Source organism: Lissotriton vulgaris, chromosome 5, assembly GCF_964263255.1.
Source record: "Lissotriton vulgaris chromosome 5, aLisVul1.2, whole genome shotgun sequence".
Classification (NCBI taxonomy): domain Eukaryota; kingdom Metazoa; phylum Chordata; class Amphibia; order Caudata; family Salamandridae; genus Lissotriton; species Lissotriton vulgaris.
Window position 1 is genome coordinate 258,006,601 of NC_141693.1, and position 24,066 is coordinate 258,030,666.

Below are 24,066 nucleotides of genomic sequence, written 5' to 3' on the forward strand. Positions count from 1 at the left end.
AGCAATTCCCTCACATACCGGTATGTCTTGTTGTGCAACTGTGAATCAGATCCGTCCCATGTCGCATGTGATGTCGGGACACTATATCTACTCTAGCTCCATGCAGCTACATCTTTTCCTTTCCTTCTGCAGCTTCCAACGTGGATCCGGAGCTTTTCGAATCTTGTCGGCTTTGATAGAGGATTGTTATCTCACATTCAACCAGTGTGCAAGGAAAATGTCCCCACCAAAAACGTCACATTTTAAACCATGCATGGACTGCAACCTATTGTTTTTTTTCTTTTTCGTAATGCTATTTTGAATGTAGTTGATATTGAGAGGCCGTTCCTATTGTTGATTTGTAGAAATAAATGAGTCTCTGGCACCTCAAAGGTTTCATAAGAAAACCCTCACAGACCAACCTGGTTGGTGTCATGCTTCATCATTGGGTCCCAGTCAGGTAGTGCTATATATGCGTGGAGGACTGACCGTATGTGGGTCCTCACAAATTGTTGAGTACATTAATAGATTTGCAGGCTTTCATATCTGGTCCTTGGGGGGGAGTGAGCCTCTTTTAAGTCACATATTAGTGTGGAGGTCTCGTCCGCCGATTCACCTAAAAGGGGTCCTCAGGACCATCCAGGTTGGTGTGTGAAGGTTTTCTCATCAAACCTATGAGGTGCCAGACACTATAGTGTCAGACAGTCATTTCTCTTGGCCGTCTTCTTTGGTTATAAAATACTTCTAGGGACAAGGACGGCCGTCCTACTGTCCTAGCTCTCTACATTTTGGTTTTGTCAATCAATCAATCAAGAATTTGTACAGCGCACTACTTAGCCGTGAGGGTCTCAAGGCACTGGGGGAAAGGGGGGGGGGGGGGGGCTCTCGGTCGAACAGCCAGGTCTTGAGTAGCCTCCTGAAGGTCAGCAGGTCTTGGGTCTGTCGTAGGCTCAGTGGGAGAGTGTTCCAGGTCTTGGCGGCGAGGTGGGAGAAGGATCTGCCGCCGGTGGTTGTTCTTCGGATGCGAGGGACGGTGGCGAGGGCGAGGTTGGCGGAACGGAGCTGGCGATTGGGGATGTAGAAGAAGAGTCGTCTGTTGAGGTAGGCTGGGCCGGTCTTGTGGAGTGCCTTGTGTGCGTGGATGAGGAGCTTGAAGGAAATCCTTTTGTTGACGGGGAGCCAGTGCAGGTTTCTCAGGTGAGGGGTGATGTGGCTGTGGCATGGTACGTCGAGGATCAGGCGTGCAGAGGTGTTTTGAATGCGTTGCAGTCGTTTGATGAGCTTAGCCGGGTATCCCGCGTAGAGGGCGTTTCCATAGTCGAGTCTGCTACTGAAGAGGGCCTGGGTGACTGTTCTTCTTGTATCTGTCGGGATCCACCTGTAGATCTTGTGGAGCATGAGGAGGGTGTTGAAGCAGGAGGAGGAGACTGCTTGACTTGCTTGGTCATGGAGAGTGTTGAGTCGAGGATGACTCCAAGGTTGCGTGCATGGTTGGTGGGTCTCCGGGCTGCTCCCAGTGCCGTAGGCCACCAGGAGTCGTCCCAGACTGAAGGGTTGGAGCCGAGGATGAGGACCTCCGTCTTGTCCGTGTTCAGCTTCAGTCGGCTAATCTTCATCCAGTCAGCGACGGCCTTCATTCCATTCGTGGAGGTTGGATTTGGTGGTGAGGGGGTCCTTAGTGAGGGAGAGGATCAGTTGAGTGTCGTCGGCGTTGAAAATTGTGGAGGTTGTGCTGTTGGGCGACTTGTGCGAGTGGGCCATGTAGATGTTGAACAGTGTCGGACTGAGGGATGATCCCTGGGGTACACCGCAGATGATCTTGGAGGCTTCGGATCACGGGCGCTCTGGGTTCTACCGGAGTGGAAGGAGGTGGTCCATTCCAGGGCCTTGTCTCGGATCCCTGCGTCTTGGAGGTGTGTGCGTAGTGTGCGGTGGCAGACGGTGTCGAAGGCGGCGGAGAGGTCCAGGAGGATGAGGGCCTGCGGTCTCACCGTTGTCCAGCAGGGTCCTGATGTCGTCGGTGGCGGCGATGAGGGCGGTCTCGGTTTTGTGATTTGTATAAATACCATCTGGACATTGGTAAACTTACAAACAATGGCATCTATGGAAAAACTGGCTTCCACATTTTAAGAGTATAATCTTTAAAACCATCCAAAAATATAGAAGGCCTGTGTTTTTTTTCACCTAGGTTGGAGGTGAAGAAAAGTTGACCTTTAGCCACCTAAATGTCACCGCCAATTTCACCTTAACCTCACAAGTCAAATTCAGCAGTAAAGGCTATATAGGCTGATGCACCTTTGGCAAAGGTGTCAATGAGAAAAAAAGGCCTATCTGTAATTATCCCATCAACCATCCCAGCTGCAACTGTTCCGTCGATGACCGTCTTGACGACAACATCCGGTAAAGAAAGCCATGTTCCCAGGCTTTTCTTTGATGGAGCCATCAATTACTATTCTGCCGATAGTGAATAAAGGACCGCAATACTGCCGGAACACGAATCTCCAAGGACAATTCCACCACATCCAGCAATGAAGCTGCTGGAAACCAAACTGGAGGAAGAATTCGACCCATATGACCCATTTGGAATGCGTTCCTTCCAAGACCGTTCAGGGTAAAATACCAGGTTATGAAGGGCATGGTTATACCATTCCCTGCCACCCAGACTCACTACAGTATCATACTAATTAGCTTCTTTTCAGATAAAGGGAGGAACGGCTAGAAAAAAAGAGTTCTCTATGACCTTCACTGTGACCCTTATGAAGAGTGATAAGAGGAATACCAGGAATCTTCAACTGCATCAATGCCAAGTGAACTAGTCGGAAACCCAAAAAATAAAATGATGGCTTACTCTACACGCTTGCTTCTGAAACCTCCGGCCCACCCATCATATCAGCTTCAGCCAATACCCCAAAAAGTCCCTTTGCCAACACCAGCCACACCTCATCCAGAGTTTCTGCAACCACCTGAAGTCCCACAAATTTTGCTGGCCTCCTCAGTGCCTCAAATTTCCGTCTCACCAGCACATACATCACCAGGACCTATTTAGGTGGATACATTGGACGAAGAACATCATTATTCTGAAGAGATAGAGGAAGGAGAACTTTAGGAAGCCACTAGATCTCTAGGAAGTGTGTGGGACTACTATATTGTACTGGTGGAAGAATCAACCTCACCTTCACACTTGGATTTACTACCAGATGAAGATGCCAAGTGTTATGTCTTTATAGAAAAAAGTACATATTCAAATTTACAATGGTAAGTAAATTAACTGTTTCCTACACACCTTTTGAGAACCAGCCAGAACGTCAGTTCGAGCCCTTTCTATATCACCTCTTTAAATAAGGGATGCAACTGATGTGAATATCCGCAACAGTAGCAGCTGTGCTTCCAAGATTAGATGAAAAATATAAAGCACTCAAAGACATCCTGTTATCGCTGCGAGCCCACGCTAAAGAGGACTTTGTAGTCAATGCAAGCTGCCCAAATGAGATCCAGAAACCCTGCACAGGGAATGTGGGAGAATGGACACTTTCAGGATGAGGATTTCTATGCTGGTAGCCATGTCAATTAGAGCTGCGAACACCATGGCGCCCTAGGCAAATATGTTTACCAGATGTGGTCAGACAGTGCTTGCCTTAGGATAAGAAATAGGATGATGGAACAGTTCTCTGTGAAGAAGATAAGGCTTCCTATGGTTTTCATAGGTGCAGCAATGGATGTGGTGAACCAGGATTCCGACAGCTAGCAGGGGCGGCTGCTCTCTTTAGACAAGGCTGTTACAGAGCAACTTCCTTCATAGTGGAAGTTCAAAACAGTATTCAGATTATGGCATTCAATTGAGAGTCCCTATTTCGAAAACATACAGATGATGCTCACCAAAATATAAAATCTAACACAGACATTGCCAGATATCTTGGGGTATTACAACATTGACGTCTCCAGCCCTTTTGAAGGGCAAAAGGAAGAAGTTTAACATATGATGGAACCTATTAAAATTATGGGTAGCATTCAAATCAGCACAAACAGCCACAATACTGCAGCAGCAATAGCCCTGCAGAGTGCCACTTGATGCATCCTGCAACAAGCCACAATCAAAGAGCATGGAAGGTTCTCAGACAAGTTCACAAGACACAGGACATTCCCATTGACAGCCCCTTGCCAGTGGCTACTATTTAAATTATTCCCAAATAAATTGGCCCATAAGTGGAGGACATCAGTGTTGGGCCTAGATTAAGCGTGAATAACATCAGACAGATGGATGCTGGATCTCACCCAATTTGGGCACACACCACTGCTCAAACACAAACACCTGCACATACTGAAGACCAGAATCCTCCTCTTGGTACTAAGAGGAGCCATCAAACCAACGCCGAAACATGAAAAATTGTAGGTGTTCACTCCAGCTTCATTCTAATTGAAAAGAAGAGATTAGAGGCATAGAGGCTCACTAGTCTGTCAGCATATCGTCTTTCTGAGGAAACAATGATTCTGAATGGCCATCTTACAGGGAGTCTTGCAACTATTATTGCATGGAGAATATGTGGCCACTGTAGACCTCCAAGACGTATTCTTTTGCAATTCACTGCCAGCAGTAGAAATTCTTAAGGCTCGAGGTAGCTGGCTGTTCACTGTCAATTCATAGTACTTCCTTTTAACCACAAAACAGCTCTGAGGATTTTCATAGAATACATGGCACCAGTGAATGAATGAATGAAATGATCTTTATTCGGATTATGAAAAATCCATAAAAGTACATACAGGATGAATCATTTAAAATACATAAAAACATGTAAAAAAAAAAGTTAAAATACAGCCCAATTAGGCATGAGCAGCATATGTGGCATCAGTGGCAGCAGACTTTTGACTCTTGGGTCATTGTGTACCCATACCCACATCACTAGTGGTAAAGGACACATCCATGGAGGCCAAGAACAACCAAGTACAGCCTATACTCAAGTGCTCAAGGGTTACACGTTGTGTTCAACAAAATAAATTGTCTCTATGGCCTTCGCACATTATCCATTTTCTTGGGGCACTCCAGAACACTGATCAAGTGAGAGCATAACCTCACAGGAAAGATAATTAAGTCTAACAGCCCCGGTAAGTCAGGTTCAAAAGCAATCAAGCATCAAAGTCCATCTGTTAAAAATCAATGGAAGTGGGGCGACATGGCCGACGCGGCTTAGGTGAGCTCCGTCCCGCCGATAACTTCTTCGACCAATTATCCTGCCTCACCCGTACTTGTCCCGTGGCAGTGAGGTGTGGCGGAAGGTGTCCGGCAGGTTCAGGGCGACTTTGAACCGCATCGGCGGCAGGGATTGTGTGCAATCGGCCCCGGAGGCGGAGCGGCCTACTTCGAGAAGTGACGCCGGGACCTCGATTTTGGAGGCGCCCGGGGAGTGTGACGACTGACGGCGGACGGCCGAGCGGGGCCGCGGAGCAGCCCGCCTCCGGACGAGGTGCAGATACTGGCAAGCCGGCATCAGTGGAGTGGATCGTTGGCCCCGACAAATTCACCGGGGGCCTGGACGGCTGTTTGGTGATCGCGACCGGCGGGGCATCGATCGGCTAGCCGGAGGTTGTGGCAGGGGCCCCGAGAAACTCCTGGGCCCAGAGACACCGCCCCTGCTGTGAGTGTGCACCAGGGTCTTGAAAGGCAGTGAAGTAGAGGGGCTGGCGCTGTGGGCTCGGCGGTCGGATCGGGCCGCGGCGGACTGGGCCTCCGGGACACGAGTGGACTGCTCCTGAGGTGGTGTACACCCAAGCTGATTTGGAGTTGCCCGGGACTCGGCGGTCGGGTCGGGCCGGCTGTGGGCCCCCTGGGGGCCCCTAGCTGTGGTGCAGTAGTCCTCTGGTCACCGGGAACATGGTGCAGTACACAGTGTATGACGTGGGCCCCCACTGGACAGTCTCATCGGCCATAGATAGGCCACACCGAGCGACCGAGGGGGACACAGGGCCTAGCGACTACACGACCATATCCTGACCAGGAGTAGGTGGAGCTGCATGTTGGATTGGAGTGCGCCGAGGAGTTCTCGGAGGTCCACAAAACAGACGCTGAGGACGGCTGCTCAGCCAGGCGGTCTACCGGGGGCGGACCGTGCTGTGGATTGCCTAACCGCCTGAGCCCGGTGCCTCGGGGGGAAAATAGTTGGTGGGCCTGCAGGCGGACGATTGGCGGAGAGGGCCCCCCGGGTCGGGGCAGCGAAACCCCGAGGTTCACAGGGAAGTTTTACTACAACACTGACCCCACCAGCTGCAGACCATGACCAGAGGCGGGGGCGGCAGTGGAGCTTCGAAACAAGGTACCCTTGACAAGTTCACCGGTGCAGGTGGCACGGCCGGGGCCTCCAGGGGTCCCCCGCCCCAGGGGCCAGATAATGCAGCTCTCCTGGCGGTAATCACCCAATCTAGAGACACATTGGACGCCAAAATAGGGGCAGTTGGGGCTGATGTTACTCTATTGCTCCAGGACTTACGTAACGCAGTGGCCCGCATCACCGAGGCCGAAGCAAGGATCACCGGAGTGGGGGATGATGTGGCAATATCAAAGAAGAAAGTAGCTAACATGGAAGGGATTCAGAAGGGCCTGGCGCTCCGGGCGGAAGATGCCGAAGGGCGGGCTCGGCGCAACAACCTACGGTTTGTTGGATTTCCGGAGGATTGCGAAAAAGGGAATATGGGGGCCTTTCTCACTCAATGGCTGGAGGGCTGGCTGCCACCGGAGTCCCTCTCTCGCTGTTTTGTCATTGAGCGGGCGCACAGGGCGCTTGCTCCGAAGCCGCCAGTCGGGGAGCGCCCACGACCGGTGATAGCCAAACTGCTTAATTATCATGATCGGGACACTATCCTGAGACAAGCCCGACTAAAGGAACCCCTCATGTGTGATAATCAACGGATTCTGATATTCCCGGACTATACAAAGCTGGTGCAGCGACAACGACAATCCTTCACAGAGGCTAAGGCTCGCCTGAGAGGCCTCAAAATCCAATATGCCCTACTTTATCCAGCCCGTCTGCGAGTGATCTATCAGTCACGTACCCTGTTCTTCAATTCTCCAGGAGAAGTATTTACCTGGACTGATGAGACAGTTTGAGTTCGGCCGCACACTCCGTCAGCTCGGGATTCTGATTCGTCCTCCTCGACGGCGCCGCGGCAGACTCATAGACGCTCTTGTAGCAGGAGCAATTGGAGATTCCGCTCCACCAAAAGATCCCCCGCCAAGAAGGGTGCTGCGGAAGAGAACGCTCCTCCAGACACTCAGACAGCGGATCCGTGAAAGGTGATGGAATATGAGCTACTTAGTTCAGCAGTGTTGCGAGGTGAGATCTGCAAGCGGATACCACCGACCCAGCCAGAGATGGCGAGCGCTTTCTGGAAACACCGACATCCTGTGTTATAGACTTAGACTATCAGTTATGCGATGTGGGACGGAGGAGGATGGGGGGGGGTGGACTGCAAGGCGGACATTTGCCTCAGGGTAACAGCGGTCCAGTTTTCCACGGGCGTTGATTGCCCCCTTATGGGGCTAGTTGGGGGTTGAGGGTGTGGTTTATGGGGATCCATTGGAGTGGGTGGCCGCCGACCACCCGTTGGGGGTTGGGGTGCTCCTACACCGCGACAGATACTTCAATGTTTCTGAGGTATTAGGGGAGGGGGGAGGCTAGTACTTGGGGAGTTGGGTTGGGGTCAGGTTCGGGGTTTGGGGGTGGGGGGACACATGAGTTTGGGGAAAATAGGGGCAGCTCTTTACAACACGATGGTCCACCAGGTTCGATTGACGATATATAGGCAGCTACACTCCCCTGCGCCCAGGCGACTGCAGATTTACCCAATTGATGGCGGTTAGAGGCCCTGCTTCGGAGCTCCCCAGGGCGGCGCTACGAATAGTGAGCTGGAATGTAAGGGGCAAGCTGGATAAAATCAAAAGGGGCGCTGTGCTGCGACAGGGGAAAAGAGAGAAGGCAGATGTTCTACTATTGCAAGAAACTCATATCCTAGGTACCAAGACACTTAGCCTGCAGCGCTATGGATATCAGCAGGTGTTCCACGCTGGTTTTGTCAGGGGATCCCGGGGAGTGGCGGTGATGATTCACCGTAGGGTGTCATATGTCCACTCTACACAGTGGGTAGATGCCCAGGGCAGATATGTGTTTGTCAGGGGAACGATTGGTGGTGAGCCAGTAGTCTTTGGTAGTGTGTATGCCCCCCCCCCCCACTGCTTCAATGGTCTCTTGTGGAGAAACTGTTCACTGTCTGGGCTGAGATTCCGGATGTGTTGGCCGTGATCGGGGGTGACTGGAATGATGTTATGGATGGCAATGTGGATCGCTACAGGCCGGGTGGTGGGCAGCCGGTAACTACCCCTATAAGATTGAATGATTTGGTGAGGGGCTTGGGCTGGACAGATGCAAGGCGCTATCAGCATACACATAGTCGGGAATACACTTATGTTTCGGCGGTCCATAACTCCTTCTCAAGGTTAGATTACCTGTTTGTTCCTTGCACCAAGATAGGGAGAGTGGAATCGACGGCTATATTGCCGCGTGGGCTCTCTGACCACTCCCCATTGCGATCGATATCCTTCTAGATAGGCGGCGGCAGCCATTTCAATGGCGCCTCTCTACCTGGCATCTACAGCAGGACGATTACCAGTCTCATATGCGAGAGGCCATAGCCCACTACTGGAATGATAATGAGAGATCGGGGGTGGATGATGTGACCCTCTGGGAGGCTCTGAAGCCCACACTCCGAGGAGTAGATATAGACTGGTGCGCGAAGGCCCGTAGGACGCGAGGGGAAGATCTGGAGAAGGCAGCGGATCGTGTCCGCACCTTGGAGAGACAATGCACAGAGATGGGGGTGGAGGAGGATATAAGACGAGTGCTGCAGGCGCAGAGAGATGCTGCATCCCTACACCTTGAAGAGTCACGACAGGTGTGGCTCGCAACGCAGAGCAGAATCTACCAGTGGGGGGACAAGTCCGGCACAATGTTGTATAGACTCTGCCAGGGCACGTTCCAAGCACAGACACTGCCGGCGCTGCGGGATGAGGCCGGAGGTTCTATGTCGGATCCAAGAGTAATTGCTGACAGTTTCGCGCGCTACTATGCGGTGCAATATACCCCTACGGAATCCCTCCCAGCAGAAGCCGTGGATAAATTTCTGGCGGATCTCCCACCATGGGGGATCTCTGACTAAGAGCGCAGTCGTCTTGAGCTTCCACTGTCCGCAGAAGAACTAGGGAAGGCCCTTGGAGAATTAAATGCAGGGAAGGCCCCAGGGCCCAACGGGTTTCTGTTCAAGTTTTTTCGGAAATACCATCTCCAATTAGGGACACATTTCAAGAAGGCGTTGGATGCTGCTAGAGAGTCCGGCCACCTACCGAGGGATTGGAGGCCTGCTGAGATAGTGGTCTTTTGCAAACTAGGGAGGCCTCCAGATTGCCATGAATCCTATCGCCCTATCTCACTTCTGAGTATCGAGGGATACTGGCCAAGGCCCACGCTAACCGCCTCCTCCCGTTAATCACCACCCTGGTCCATCCGGTTTTATGCTGCACAGAGCTACCAGGCACAATATTAGGCGGGCCCAAGTGGCTTTGGAAATGATGCGAGCTACCGGAACTCAGGCGGCGCTTTTGTTAGCCGATATAGATAAAGCCTTCGACTCGCTGAACTGGGTTTATATACACGCGCTCCTGCCTCGCCTGAATCTTGGACCTCATTTTCTCTCGTATATACGGCTGCTATATACAGATTTGACGGCATCGGTGCGAGTGGCCGGCGCGATCTCTGACACCTTCCCTATTGGACGGGGCACCCGCCAGGGGTGCCCTCTCTCGCCGTACCTGTTCACCCTCGCCATGGAACCTCTTGCGGCGTGGGTACGCATAGACGCGCAGATGAGGGGATTTGAATGGGAGACTGGGCCGTCCGACAGGATCGCACTCTATGCTGACGACGTGCTATTCTTTCTCACGGACCGAAATAGGTCGCGCCCGAGAGTTCTTGAAATTATGAGGGTGTTTGGAGAGGTCTCGTGGCTTCATCTTAATGTGAAGAAATCCACTCTACGGACCCTGGGAGATGGTGTGGCACTGGGCAACTGGGCGTCGACTCTACAGGAAGCTGCAGGGGGCTTTAAGTACCTTGGGGTATCTTTAACAGACATACCAGGAGTCTCGTGGGAACGCAACATCGTTCCAGTCTGGGACAGGTTTCGGTCAGACATGAAAACATGGTCCCGCATGCTCTTGAATCTGTATGGCCGCTCGGCTATTTTCAAGATGGTGGCCCTCCCTCGTCTGCTCTATCAGTTGCAGAACCACCCCTACCCTGTCTCCCCGCAGTGGTTTCGCCAGGTTAACTCGGCACTGGGCCGCTTCCTCTGGGCAGGGGGCGCTGTACGTGTGGCACTCCGCACCTGCTTCCTTTTTACATATTGCGGTGGCCTGGCGTCGTCGGGTATTCTATCTTATTATCAAGCTTCCCACTTGTTGGTGTTAAATGAGTGATCCGGCTTATGCCCTAGAAAGATTCTTGATGGAACCAGACACTTTACATTTGTTACTGTACTCGGCGAGAAGGAGGAGGAGGCACCCAGTGGTTACACAGGTGGTCTTTCAGATCTGGTGTCGAGCGCTTGGCCGCATGGGTAGGTGGAATAGGCTAACTGAGGAGACCCCGTTGTGGCACAATGGCCGTCTACCGGCTCTTGCGGCTTTGCAAGGGTTTCGTGGCTGGGCTACGATAGGGATCTCGGAGTTGGGCCATGTCATGAAGGGCACAACCCTTAAATCATTCCAGGAACTGAGAGACGAATAAGATATGCCTAATACTCAATTCTTTAAATATTTGCAGTTTCGACATGCCATTTCCCCTGCCCTGGAGGGACTAGACTCCCTGCCGGAATTTAGTCCACTAGAAGCCAAGGTTCGAGGCATGTGGGCTGCTGAATTCATATCTGTGCATAGATCGCCGCCTAGTGTTGCGTCCGGGTGATTGCACATTGTTGTCCTGGAAGAGTCTTCGAAGTATCACGAGATGGGTGGCTCCTCCCCTGGACTACAGTGCGCATGGGCATCGATTCCATCCTCAGATTGTTTTTTCCCGCCATTGGGTTCGGATGCATATTTGTTAACTCAAGTTCGGAATCGATAAAAAACGTTCTTTTTGACCAAAAGGCCTTTATTTATCGTCGGTATTGTCTTGCGATCGCTGCCCAGTTCTGTTCCAGCTCAGTTCCCGAGCCGGACATCCAGAGGAGCCGCGTGGCTTTTCGGCACTGAAGGCCCGGTCAACGCCAGAGGCTTTATCGACGAACCATCATGGAACGGAGCCCGTTCAAGAGATGTCCCGTGTGCAACTCAAAATATCCTCACATCGACGTCCACCGGTGTGCAACAAGTGCCTGTCGCCGGATCACGATGAAGCCAGCTGTATGGCTTGTTCTCGTTTCCGCTCCAAGAAGATGTTTCGACTTCGACGCGCAGCGCGCAAGGAGGCCCAGCAGACGGCACCTGACCCGGTGAACATTTTCGATACCGAGGAGGATGAGGGAGTCAAGCAGGAAGTTCGAGAGAACCTGTCTGATCCTGCATCGGAGATCGACTCCAGCTACGAAGCTGATATTGAAATGGTCGATAATGAAGACGTCGTCGACGAGGTAGGAGACGACGATGGGGCCTTTTGGGCCGTGGAAGATAGCTCGAGCGAGGAGCTAGGCCCAACCGTAGGTACGTGGGGCCGAGACCGAGACACTTGATAAGGCTCAGGTCGAGGGATCGCCACATGGCCTTACCCAAGATTTACACTTGGTTCTACAGCCTCGCCTCAAGGCCCGGCTTCGAACATTTCTAAGGAGCCACAGGTTGACCGATCGAAACCAAAAGTGAAAGCATCGGTGTCTACGCAACCAAAAGCACTGGAGGCGAAATCGAAACCAAAAGTGCGTATTGCTTTGGTCGGCTCGAAGTCCTCTGAACTATTGGCACCAACAAAGCATAAAGGTGTTATCGACCCAGTGAGGTCGCTAAAGGCTGTCGAGCCGAAGACTGGGACACCGAAAAAACTGGTCAAGGACGTCGACCCGAAAAAATCGGCGCCAAAGGCCGTCGACACAGAGAAACGACTCGGAGCTCAGATGGTTCTCGATCCTCCGCGTCGACCAGACAAGGCTAAGATCGGTACGAACCTCGAGTCCACGCCTGGCGGTGGCTCAAAGGAACCCGTCGAGTCGACGCAGCCGTCCGACTACTTTTCGAAGCAGGTGTCGAAATCGCTGAACAGAATTAAGGAGAAGGTTTCAACTGTCGGACCGAAGGATACTCCACCAACGAAGCCTACCAGTAAACCTCAAAAATCGTCGGCGCCTATCCAGTTCACGCTGCCGCCGAAAGTGGTACCTAAGGCCTTCGCCCCTAAAACAGCCGTCGAAGCGTCCAAGAAGGTGTCCACGGGGCCGAAGCCCACAACTGCGGTAGTGGTCACAAAGCATTGACAACCTCCGCTTGAAGAGCAGTCGGAACAATTCATCGACGCAGACACGGGTAGACTTTAAATTTACAAACGAAAGATCGCCCCGGAACAGCCTATGGAGTCATACAAAATTCCATTAAAAAAGAAGAAGGATTCGACTACATCACCCAGTCTTGTCGAACCTATATCACCACATGGACAGGACACTGCTCCTATCTCGCCTACTTACTCGGATGTGGAGACAGGGGAAGGTGACAATGAGGAGTACAATTATCCTATAGACACTGATCCTGAAGATCACAATGAACCCTGGGCAGACGCTGCTGACCCAGGAGATCCACACACCGCCCCAGACAGTCATGTGTATGCGGTAAAAACCTTGCCTACTGAAGACTCAGCAGCATTTAATGCACTTATTTAAAGGGCAGCCAAAAATCATGATGTCCAGCTCCATGCTGACCCTATTGAAGTGGATTTTTTGTTTGACACCTTTTCCACCTCAGAAAGAACTGTCAAAACTCTGCCAATGCTAACGGGTGTCTTAAAACATGCTGGAGACATTTTAAAGAGACCACGAGGGCCAGGGTGATAAACCCCAGAATTTAGAAAAAGTACAAACCGGCGCCTGAGGACCCTACCTACATCAAGGGACAGTTGCCGTTGGACTTTCTGGTTGTCTCCAATGCCCGGAAGAGGGCAAACTCGCAAACGACGGGTGATGCTCCTCCCCCTGACAAAGAATCTAAAGTGCTAGAAGCATCAGGGAAAAGGGTGGCAGCTCAAGCGGCCAATATCTGGCGCATTTCCAACACTCAGGCACTCTTAGTCAGATATGACAGGGCTGATTACGATACAATTGAGACCCTGTTACAACACTTGCCAGATGAATATAAGGAGGCAGCGGAGATGCTCATACAGGAAGGGAAGCTCATATCAAATGCATCTATCAAGTGTGCACTGGACGCAGCAGACACCGCGGCCAGAGCCGTTAACACAAGTGTGATGTTACGGCGACATGCCTGGCTGAGAATCTCCGGTTTCAAGCCAGCGATACAAACCACCATACTAAATCAGCCTGTAAACCCTGATCACTTATTTGGACCAGAGGTGGACACCACCTTGGAAAAGATCAAAAAGGACACTGAGACTGCAAAGTCTATGGGGGCTCTCCAGTCGCAGCAGTTCAGGGGTGGTTCTTTTCGACGCTCAAACACTAGAGGAGTTTCCAGAGGCCAGCTGTCCCAGCAAACACAGTACAGTAAAGGTGGCGAGCAAACCACCTACACCAAACAAGGTAAAGGTGGCTATCGTGGAAACAGCGCAAAAGGGCAGAGGTCGTGGAAACAACAGCTCCCGAGCCTCCGCCACTAACAAACAGTGATGCCTTGTCACTGCCCCCCGACCATACATAACCGGTCGGGGGGAGACTACAGCGGTTCCTGCCAGTCTGGAAATCCATCACTACAGACAGGTGGGCCAGGAAGCTAATCCAGTACGGTTATTGTCTGGAGCTAACATCCACTCCACCCAACATACCCCCAAGACACCGTCCTATGTCCACAGAGCATTTGCACTTATTGCAGCAAGAGGTAGTCCTCATGCTGCAAAAAGGAGCAATCAAGCTCGTGCCTGTAAAGAAAGAGGTACAGGAGTGTACTCGATGTACTTCTTGAGCCCAAAAAAGGACGGGTCCCTCAGACCCATACTGGACCTCAGACCCCTAAACCAGTACATTCTATCAGAACACTTTCACATGCTAACATTGCAGCAGGTTCTACCGTTACTCAGTCAGGGAGATTTCCTCGCAACATTAGAACTGAAGGATGCATATTTTCCTATTCCGCTACACCCGTCACACAGAAAATACCTCAGGTTCACCATTCAGAATCAGCATTAGCAATTCAAGGTCCTCCCTTTCGGAGTGACGACGGCACCCAGAGTGTTTACAAAGTGCCTGGCGACAGTGGCTGCACACCTACGGAGACAAAACGTTCACGTCTACCCTTATCTGGACGACTGGCTTATCCAAGCAAAGTCGGCCGAGCAGTGTGCCGCCCACATGTCCCACACCATTCACCTTCTTCACGATCTGGGATTCTCACTGAATTATCCAAAGTCCCACCTTCAGCCCGCCCACGTACGGCAGTATCTGGGCGCGACAATAGATACTCTGGCAGCCAAAGCACAGCCGAATTCAGTGAGGATCAACAGCATTCAATCGCTGATACAAAAATTCAGACCTCAGCACTCGCTTCCAGCACGAGTGTTCATGCAGTTGATAGGCATAATGGCCTCCTGCATCTTCATAGTTCCGCACGCGAGACTACATATGCGTCAGCTTCAGGAGTGCTTGGCACGTCAGTGGAATCGGGCTCACGGACAGTTGAAAGACCTAGTGTTGGTGGCCGGTCGCGCATACAACTCTCTGCATTGGTGGAATCCACAAAACCTTTGCAGGGGCCGACCGTTCCAGGAGCTTGTGCCACAGATCATTCTGACAACGGACGCATCTCTCCAAGGATTGGGAGCTCATGTACTCCACTACACAGTGCAGGGACTATGGACAACGCAGCAAAAGAAGATGCACATCAACCTTCTAGAACTGATGGCTATCTTCATGGCGATGAAAGCATTCAAAGTACATCTGTGCAACAAGGTCGTGTTGATCCGGACGGACAACATGACGGCCATGTACTACATTCAGAAGCAGGGAGGTACACACTCTCCACAGTTGTCTCATCTGGCTCAGAGCATGTGGAAGTGGGCCATTCAGAGGAACATCTTCCTCATGGCGGAACACCTCCCGGGCAAGGACAATCAGATGGCAGACCTGCTCAGCAGGTACAGCCACCAAATTCACGAGTGGGAGATACATCCATCAGTACTCCACCAGTACTTCCAGCAGTGGGGTCATCCAGAGATAGACCTGTTCGCCACAAAGGAAAACGCCAAATACCAAAGCTTTGCCGCCAGGTTTCCACAACCACAGTCGCAGGGCAATGCGATAAGGATGAACTGGTCAGGCATATTTGCGTACGCTTTTCCCCCAGCACCTCTAATACCGCTGATGGCACGCAAGCTGAAGCAACACTCGATGACACTCATCCTGGTTGCTCCGACATGGGCACGCCAACCATGGTACACCACGTTTCTAGAACTATCCGTGGTACCGCATCAAAGGCTGCACCTCACACCCAGGCTTTTGACGCAGAGCCATGGCGACATTCAGCATCCAGATCCACAACAGCTCAACCTGGCAATCTGGCTCCTGAGGTCTTAGAATTTGGTTACCTCAACTTGCCTCCCGACTGTATGGATATCATAAGAGAGGCAAGAAAGCCCACCACCAGAGCATGCTATGCAGCAAAATGGAAGCGGTTTGTCATTTATTGTGCAGACCACAACATCAACCCGCTAGACAACATCATTTGTTATCTGTTACATCTATACAAATGCAATCTGGCCTATGCTTCCATTCCTATACATTAGTCCGCAATAGCAGCTTATCTACAAAACAGACAGCACCTCTCACTTTTCAGAGTGCCTGCCATCAAAGCTTTTCTGGAGGGACTCAAACGAGTTATTCCTCCACGACACCCACCAGCACCTGTATGGAACCTGAATGTGGTCCTCGCCAGACTGATGGGTCCACCTTTTGAGCCTCTACACTCATGCGAGATACAATTCTTGGCATGGAAAGTGGCTTTCCTAATAGCAATCACATCACTGCGACGAGTTAGTGAACTTCAGGCACTTACTATCCAGGAGCCATTCATACAGATTCACTCCAACAGGGTGGACTCCGCACTAACCCTAAGTTTCTGCCTAAAGTGGTTTCACAGTTCCATATCAATCAGACTATAGAACTGCCAGTGTTCTTCCAAAATCCTGAGTCAGTGGCGGAGAGAATGCTCCACACACTAGACGTCAAAAAAGCTCTAATGTACTACATAGATAGGACCAAAGATTTTCTGAAAACAAAACAACTATTAGTTGCCTTTTCGCCACAGCACAAAGGCAACCCCATTTCCAAGGCAGGTATAGCCAGGTGGATCGTTAAGTGCATTCAGATTTGCTATCAAAAAGCCAAGCGCACATTAACGGTTCCCCCAAGGGCCCACTCCACGCGAAAGTTGGGGGCTTCCATGGCCTTCCTTGGAAATATTCCTTTAGAAGACATATGTAGAGCAGCCACGTGGTCTACCACACACACATTTACAAAACACTACTGCGTAGATGTGCACTCCAAACAGCAAGCAGCTGTAGGGCAGGCTGATCTAAAAACACTTTTTCAAACTGCTGCAGCTGGCACAGGCAGCCGCCGCTAATGGAGGGACTGCTATGTATTCTATGCACAGATATGAATTCAGCAGCCCACTGCCTCGAACCGAATATGCTACTTAACAGTATGCATCTGTTCTTGGCATGTAGGGCTGCTGACATTCATATCGCCCGCCCTCCTCCCCGGCGCCTGTAGCGGCTGCAGCACTTAGAATTACTCTTAGCATGGTCATCACTTACGGTGTTACACTCCATCTTTGCCACAATGGCTAAAAACAATCTGAGGATGGAGTCGATGCCCATGCGCACTGTAGTCCAGGAGAGGAGCCACCTATCTTGTGATACTTCGAAGACACTTCCAGGTCAACAATGTGCAATCATCCGGACCCAACACTAGGCGGCGATCTATGCACCGATATGAATGTCAGCAGCTCTACATGCCAAGAACAGATGCATACTGGTAAGTAGCATATTCGTTACTTATGGGGGAATTGGTGGAAAAGAAAATGTCCCGCATCTATCAGTCACTGGTTATTCACTGCTCCCCCTCTCTTGACAACTTGCGGTCCACCTGGGAGAGAGACGTAGGAGAATTGGATGAGGAGGGTTGGAGGGAGGCTCTCACAGCTCCGAGGGATGCGGCCATCGCTGTACGATGGAGTTTTATCCAATTTAAATACCTACACAGGGCTTATTACACGAGAGAGAGACTGTGGAGGGCTGGTTTGATTGCCTCCCCGACTGCCTGAGATGTGGCCGAGAGGTGGGCACCTTCCTACACACAGTATGGTCCTGTGGGGCATTGGAGAGATACTGGACGCGTGTTTGGGATTGCTTGGATGAGGTGCTGGGCTGGAAGCTCCCCCGCACATCGCAGCTGGGCCTTCTACATGTCTTGGAACAGGTTGGTGGTAACATCTACAAACAGCACTTACTACTTCTGGGCCTTACGGTGGCTAAGAGGGACGTGGCCCTTGCCTGGAAGAACCCTAGGGCTCCCCCGTTAGAGGTGTGGAAACAGGATTGGATTACTATATGGGACTGGAACTTCCAGTGTTTGAGGCCCGTGGCTGCCCCAGAAAGCACTACAAAATATGGAAGAGGTGGGCGGAATACAGGGGGTTGTGGCTGGAGCCGCCAATACAACAAGATGTAACTGGTGAACAATTGCTTTGAGAACCAGGGCGTGGGTAAGAGTGTATTACTGCTTTCATACAGACTAATTTGCTTGACCTGGATGGACATCGTGAACGGGGCTAGGGTGGGACCCGGGTGGGGGGTAGTTCTTATGGGGTGGGGGGGGGGGGGTAAGGGTTGTTCGATAACAATGATTTATCTTGATTCCTGTATTGATTGCTATTCTCTGCATTTTGATCTTATGCTCACAGCCCCTCTGGTGTTCGGAGTACTGTGGATGTCTTGCAATCTTACTCAACACAATAACATTTTGTTCTGAAAAAAAATCAATGGAAGGATGGAGAGCCCATCTATAGGAACTATCAGCCATGGGGCAATGGTCTCAGGAAGAAGTGAAACCGCACGTGAATGTGCTATTGTTAAGAGCTGCTTCTTTCTGAAGTAGCCTCATTCGTCAGCTTTAAATCAAACTAAGAGCCTGACATAGATGCTTTACATCAACAGACAGGAAGGCACTAAATCTAAACCTCTGCCTATGTAGGTCCAACATATATGTCACTGGGTCATAAAACTGATATCTTTAAGCAAAGCATCTACCCAGAAGAGCCAATGACCAAGTGGACTACTTCACTCTCACATCTTTGACCTGCCACAAAAGTAAACTCAACAACAGTCTTCTAAAGGTGGTGTTTGAGGCATGAAGAAAGCTAAGGCTCACTTTTTTGCAATGCTGCAAAACAAGAAATAAGGTTTCTTTGCAAGAAGGGCGTCCGAAGAAAGGGTTGTGTTAATGCACTTTTGATTGCTTGGTCAGAGTTGTATTCTATGCTTTCCTTCCTCTTTCGTTGTCTGCAACTGCATCCCAAACCTGGTGGGCGAACCATTGCACACTGTATTGAACCCCAATGTGACCCAGATCACTTGCTGAAAGTAAGCAGGTGTCTAAAGTTCTGTCTGTAATCACAACAATGTATCTGGGTCTAGCACCAAGGATCTAAATCAATCCTGAAAGACAATATTTCTGACAGTAAAAAGAAGAATGCTTTCTTTAGGACTGGAGCCCTCACCCACGCTGAGCTGGTGTGCTTCATCAAAGTATTCTTCCTCACACTTTAACAACTTGTGGAGTGGGCTACAACTTCGAGAATAGGAGTAGCTTTTGGATGTTAAACCTACCCTATGACTGTCCGATTTGTGGGTGAACTGCAGAGTGCAAAAGGTGCTGTGGTTTGCTGCGCATTGGCCACTTTTGTACATTTTTGAAGTACTTATGGGTGTGACATATGAACACAACTGAATGTATGATGTTCTGATGACATACTATTCTTTTTCACAGGTACCCTTAAAGGTGGATCTCCTTTTCCCTTTGACCACCATTGTATCAGTATCCTTTTGATATTACATCTCACTAATACATTTACAGCAGAGTGACTCTTACAGGTCCTGACGAATGGCCACTATACCCCTTTAAGATCCATTTCTAGGGAAGAAATACGTTGACTAATTCATACAGTCAAGGATGCTTCATCTCACTGTTTCTAATACTGTCTGTGGTACACAGAATAAAGCTGAATGATCTGACAGGTGATAGTTCTACTTTAATCACGTTTGCCCTTTTAGCACTCTGCCCCACTCACCCACCGCCTTAGACTCTCATAGGGTAGATCTAACATCCAAGAACTTCTCCTATTCTAGGAGTTGTAGCTCACATCACAACAAGTTGTTGTGGTGTGAGAGCGTACCCTTTGATGAAGCATGCCATCTCAGGGTTATCATCCTAAAGGAAGTGTTATTTCTTTTACTGTCAGAAACATTGTCTTTTAATATTGAATCAGATCCTAGGTGCCCGACCCAGGGACATTGTTGGGATTGTTGTTTCCTTGGTAGTCTGTACCTGCTGGTTTTTAACTACTCCTTTGCCTTTTTGTGTTGTTTAAAAGTCTATCTGGAAAGCATGAAAGACTTCTAAAACTCTGATTAGTTGCTAGTAGCAATCTTCAACCTGAGAAAAGGATTTCCTTGTCAAAGTAGGGCATTTTGAGATGGGTGGTAGTGACACTTATCTCCTGTCACAATGAAAGCAGGTATCCTTTTCTACAGACCACCACAACAGATTCCATGAGGATCATGGCTGCATCTACAGCCCTCTATGCTATAGTGTCTGTTAACTGACATCTGTGAAGTAGCTACCAGGAGGAATCATTATGCCTTCATGCAACATTACTGCTTGGATGCAGCGGTAGACAGGCACAGCGGTGGGATGAGCACTACTTTTTCAGACACACGTGAGACATTCTGTTCTTACCCTCCATCTGCAATGTTCTGGTTTTAATATGTGATATTGCTTGTTATACTGGTTCAAGGAGAAGAAAATAGTTACTTGTCTTTAACTGTAGTTCTCTAGTATTCGAATATTTTGTAAATTCTCATATGGCACTCCCTCTTCCCCATACAAGTGGCTGAACTTTCAGTGATCAATATGTTTCATAATCGTCCTGGAAATTTGAGGTGAGATGCCCGTGGGGATGGAGGAAGGTTAGGGCAGTCTCTCTTCAGTTATCAAACTTCTGGTCTTTTGCATTGAACAAAATAAATGTGATACTGTCTTAAGGCATGTGGGGCCTGTTATGCTCTCAGACTGCTTTTATACGGTTATCATGGGACTTTGACCTCTATGAAGGGGAATCATTCAAGCATGTTGATCTGTGATAGACACCAGCACCAGGAAACTACAGTTACAGGTAAGTAAAACATGTTTGCCTGAATTGAGCTGAAGGATATGGGATCTTATGAACCCACAATGTGTGGTCAAAGGGCTTAGTGCATGTTTTTGAGGAATGTTATAGTCTATAGAAAAATGTTTAACACTCCAAGTCTTTTAAGTGTTACTCGGATACACAAATACACAAAAGAGAAGTTCAAGATATATAGTCATTAAACAAATACATGCAGGTAAGTAAGTAAATATTCCTGTTGGAACATGTTCTTGAAATATTGAATTCAGAGTAAAAGGAAAATCTGTAGCAAGTATCTCTTTTCTCCACAGCAAATATTAAAGGCAATAAACGATCACGGACTCGGACTGACTCCTACTCTGCTACACAGTCTGTAGGTGAGTGTAACACAAATGTGTGCCTTACTCCTGCCAGTAACAATCAATCAAATTCAAATATATATATTGTACATAGTAAGTCTGATGCCTGTAGAATGAAACATTCCTATGTCACCAGTGGCTACATCATATTTAGTCTGATATCTACAGCAACGTCTAAACCACAGCTTTCCAAACTTTCCACGTCGGTGACACACCTTTTCGACAATCTTCATCTTGTGACACGGTAATGCGAGCGAGTGCAGCGAGCGAGCCGAACCTCCTACAGGGGGTTCTCTCTCCTCTCCGTCTCCCTCTCACTCCTCTCCCTCCTCTCCCTTTCTCCCTCCTCTCCCTTTCTCCCTCCTCTCCCTCTCTCCCTCCTCTCCCTCTCTCCCTCCTCTCCGTCTCACTCCTCTTGCTCCCTCTCCTCTCTCTTCCTCTCCCTCCTCTTCCTCTCCCTCCTTTCCCTTCCTCTCCCTCATCTTCCTCCTCTCCCTCTCCCTCCCCCTCCTCTCCCTCTCCCTCCTCTCACTTCCTCTCCCTCATCTTCCTCCTCTCCCTCTCCCTCCCCCTCCTCTCTGTCTCACTCTCACTCCTCTTCCTCCTCTCCCTCTCCCTCCCTCTCCCTCCTCTCCCTCCTCTTTCTCTACCTCCTCTCCCTCTCCCTCCTCTCTTTCTCTGTCTCACTCTCACTCCTCTTCCTCTCCCTCCCTCTCCCTCTCCCTCCTCTTCCTCTCACTCCTCTTCCTCCTCTTCCTCTTCCTCTCACTCCCTCTCTCCCTCCTCTCCCTCTCGTCTCTCTCTCCCCTCTCTTTGTCTCTCGCCCTCTCTCTCTCTCCATCCTTCAGTCTCCCTCCCCCTCTCTATCCCCCCTCTCTATCCCTCCTCTCTCTTTATCTCTCTCTCTCCATCCTTCAGTCTCTCGCACCCTCTCTCCATCCTTCAGTATCTCTCTCTCTCTCTCTGTCTCTCCCCGCTCTCTCGCTCTCTATCACTCCCTCTATCTCTGCCCCCCCCCCCATATCTATGTGGCACCCTTTCACCTTTCCCCTTCTCTCAGGAACTTCTCGTGTGAGCCGCCCCTGAAAAAGCATTGCCTCTGCTGTTTGTGCATTACAGGGAGCCGTTGGTTGTGATATTATTATTAAATGCAACTACTGAGAAATAAATTCAACAAAATAGACAAATACAATGGACAGAGTCCCCGCCTCTCTGCTAACGCCTGAGTTTTCCAATTAATAAGATGCAGCGCCTTGAACCAGTGCGCCAAGCAGAGACTCCTTTCGAAACTGCTCGGAAGCTGCCACTGCCAGGTGTCCGACAAGGTCAAGGAGCAGGATCATGTTTGCAGCAGCCGGTGCCCCTGGTGCCCCTGGCTAAGGCTGGTGCTTGGCAGGCGAGACTGGTGCCTAGCTGGGCCCAGGGTGGAGGGAGGCGCTACAGAGCAAATTAACAGCAGCAGACACCCCCCAGTGCAGAGGCGCAACTAGAGCCACATTTCAGGGGGGGGGCTGAAACATTTAGCAGTAGGTAGGGAGACGCTGCAGGGGCTCTTAGAAGGGGCCAACACCTTTCTGGCAAGGAAATGTCTCTAATTTTCTCAGTTTTACTATTGAAGTAGTCAGCCATCTGATAACAGCTCTTGCAAAGCGAGAGTCGCATTGGTGATGTGTGTCTTTGACTATGCTAAAAAAATCTCTGGTAGGAGAGGGGGGATAGAGATTATTATGTGGGCCAAATACTCTTATATAGCGGTTCCAGAGGCAACTTTGTATACACTGACTGCAACTTTATAAGAATCCTCATTTCTAGGCTCAAAGTCAATATGTCATTCTGTTTTAGTTCTTTCACACACCGTTTTTTAATGATTTTAGCTCTGCATGATACCATAGCGCATTTTGCATAACTTGCCTGAGCTTGATATTTCTGACTGATACCACCATATTTAGGGCTCCTAGTATTCAGTTATTAAAACCTGTTACTTCTTTATCTAGCCCTCCTGATATACAACTCTGCTCAATAAGAGAAGTTTCCTAGTGTTGCAGTGATCTGAAACATTTTCTGCCTTTCTGAGAGTACATTGTTGTTATAGATATAGGTTTTTAGCAGATGTTTAGATTAAACAAAACATACAGACGGTGAGTCCTGTGGGTTGCTATCCTTTTCAACTATAGTGGAGGCATATGAGGCCAAAATAAGCCAAAATGCATGCTCTGCCTCCTTGTGAGTGAAGCCTTCTATCCATTTGTGAAAAGTAATGACTAAATACTCTTCAGTAAACACCTTTGTTTCAGTACAGCCATCAAATATTTATATCACCCAATAGCAAGAACGTTTCGAATTTAAAAATGTAGAGAGTTTTCAAGTCCATCAGGTTGGCAGTAAAAGTAGCCCAAGGGACTGGGTGCCTGTAAACAAATCCACATGATCTTCCTTGGCAGCAGTGACTTAATAATATGTAGACTAAGATCTTCTCGGCAGAGTAGTAGCTTTACAATTTGAGACCCTCTCATACCTGCAATAACTTCTAAATCAGTAACCTTAGATGGTTTTTTTATTTTATGCAAACAATGGCTTCATAGTTTTGACATCACAATCCTAAGATTTTCCTGTTTCAGCAGTAGATTTCCGTATCTGAAGCTAACATCTTTTCATGTCAGCAGTGTCTTCTTAATGTTTTACCAGACATTCTCCTTGACAGCAACAGACTTAAGCTGAGACCCTCCATGTGAGTGTAAACCTGAGTAGTCCCATTTCAGCAACAGTGGTTATGTCCAAGGATCTTCAGGGTAAGCCTTGGCTTTACGGTCTTAACCCTGAGGCCTAACATTGTCAGAAGTGAGCAGACAATTTAAAGCTATCTCACGTAATCAATAGTTTTTTTTTGATAATCAACTTTATTGGGTATTTAAAACAGCAGAAGAAATTCAATGGTTGCAGCTCATAAATCAGCACATACAGCGGTTTAGAATCAATAGGTCGTATAGATCGGGTCAGACTTCTCTAGTTCATCCTTACATCCTATGACACATTGATATCAAAGCATAAAACAGGCAGTACTTCACGAATCATGGTGGAATCATGTTGAACCATTTC

At 49.5% G+C, this 24,066-nt stretch overlaps 1 protein-coding gene across 2 annotated transcripts in view; it reads left to right on the forward strand.

Moving 5' to 3' along the window:
- The window catches only part of MTOR (mechanistic target of rapamycin kinase), a 938,810-nt gene that overhangs the window by 861,543 nt on the left and 53,201 nt on the right, over positions 1 to 24,066 (forward strand). For both annotated transcript variants that reach the window (XM_086921314.1, XM_086921315.1), the window contains one exon: positions 20,923 to 20,988. In XM_086921314.1, the coding sequence (XP_086777440.1) occupies positions 20,923 to 20,988 (66 nt within the window). The remainder of the gene's footprint in view (positions 1 to 20,922; positions 20,989 to 24,066) is intronic.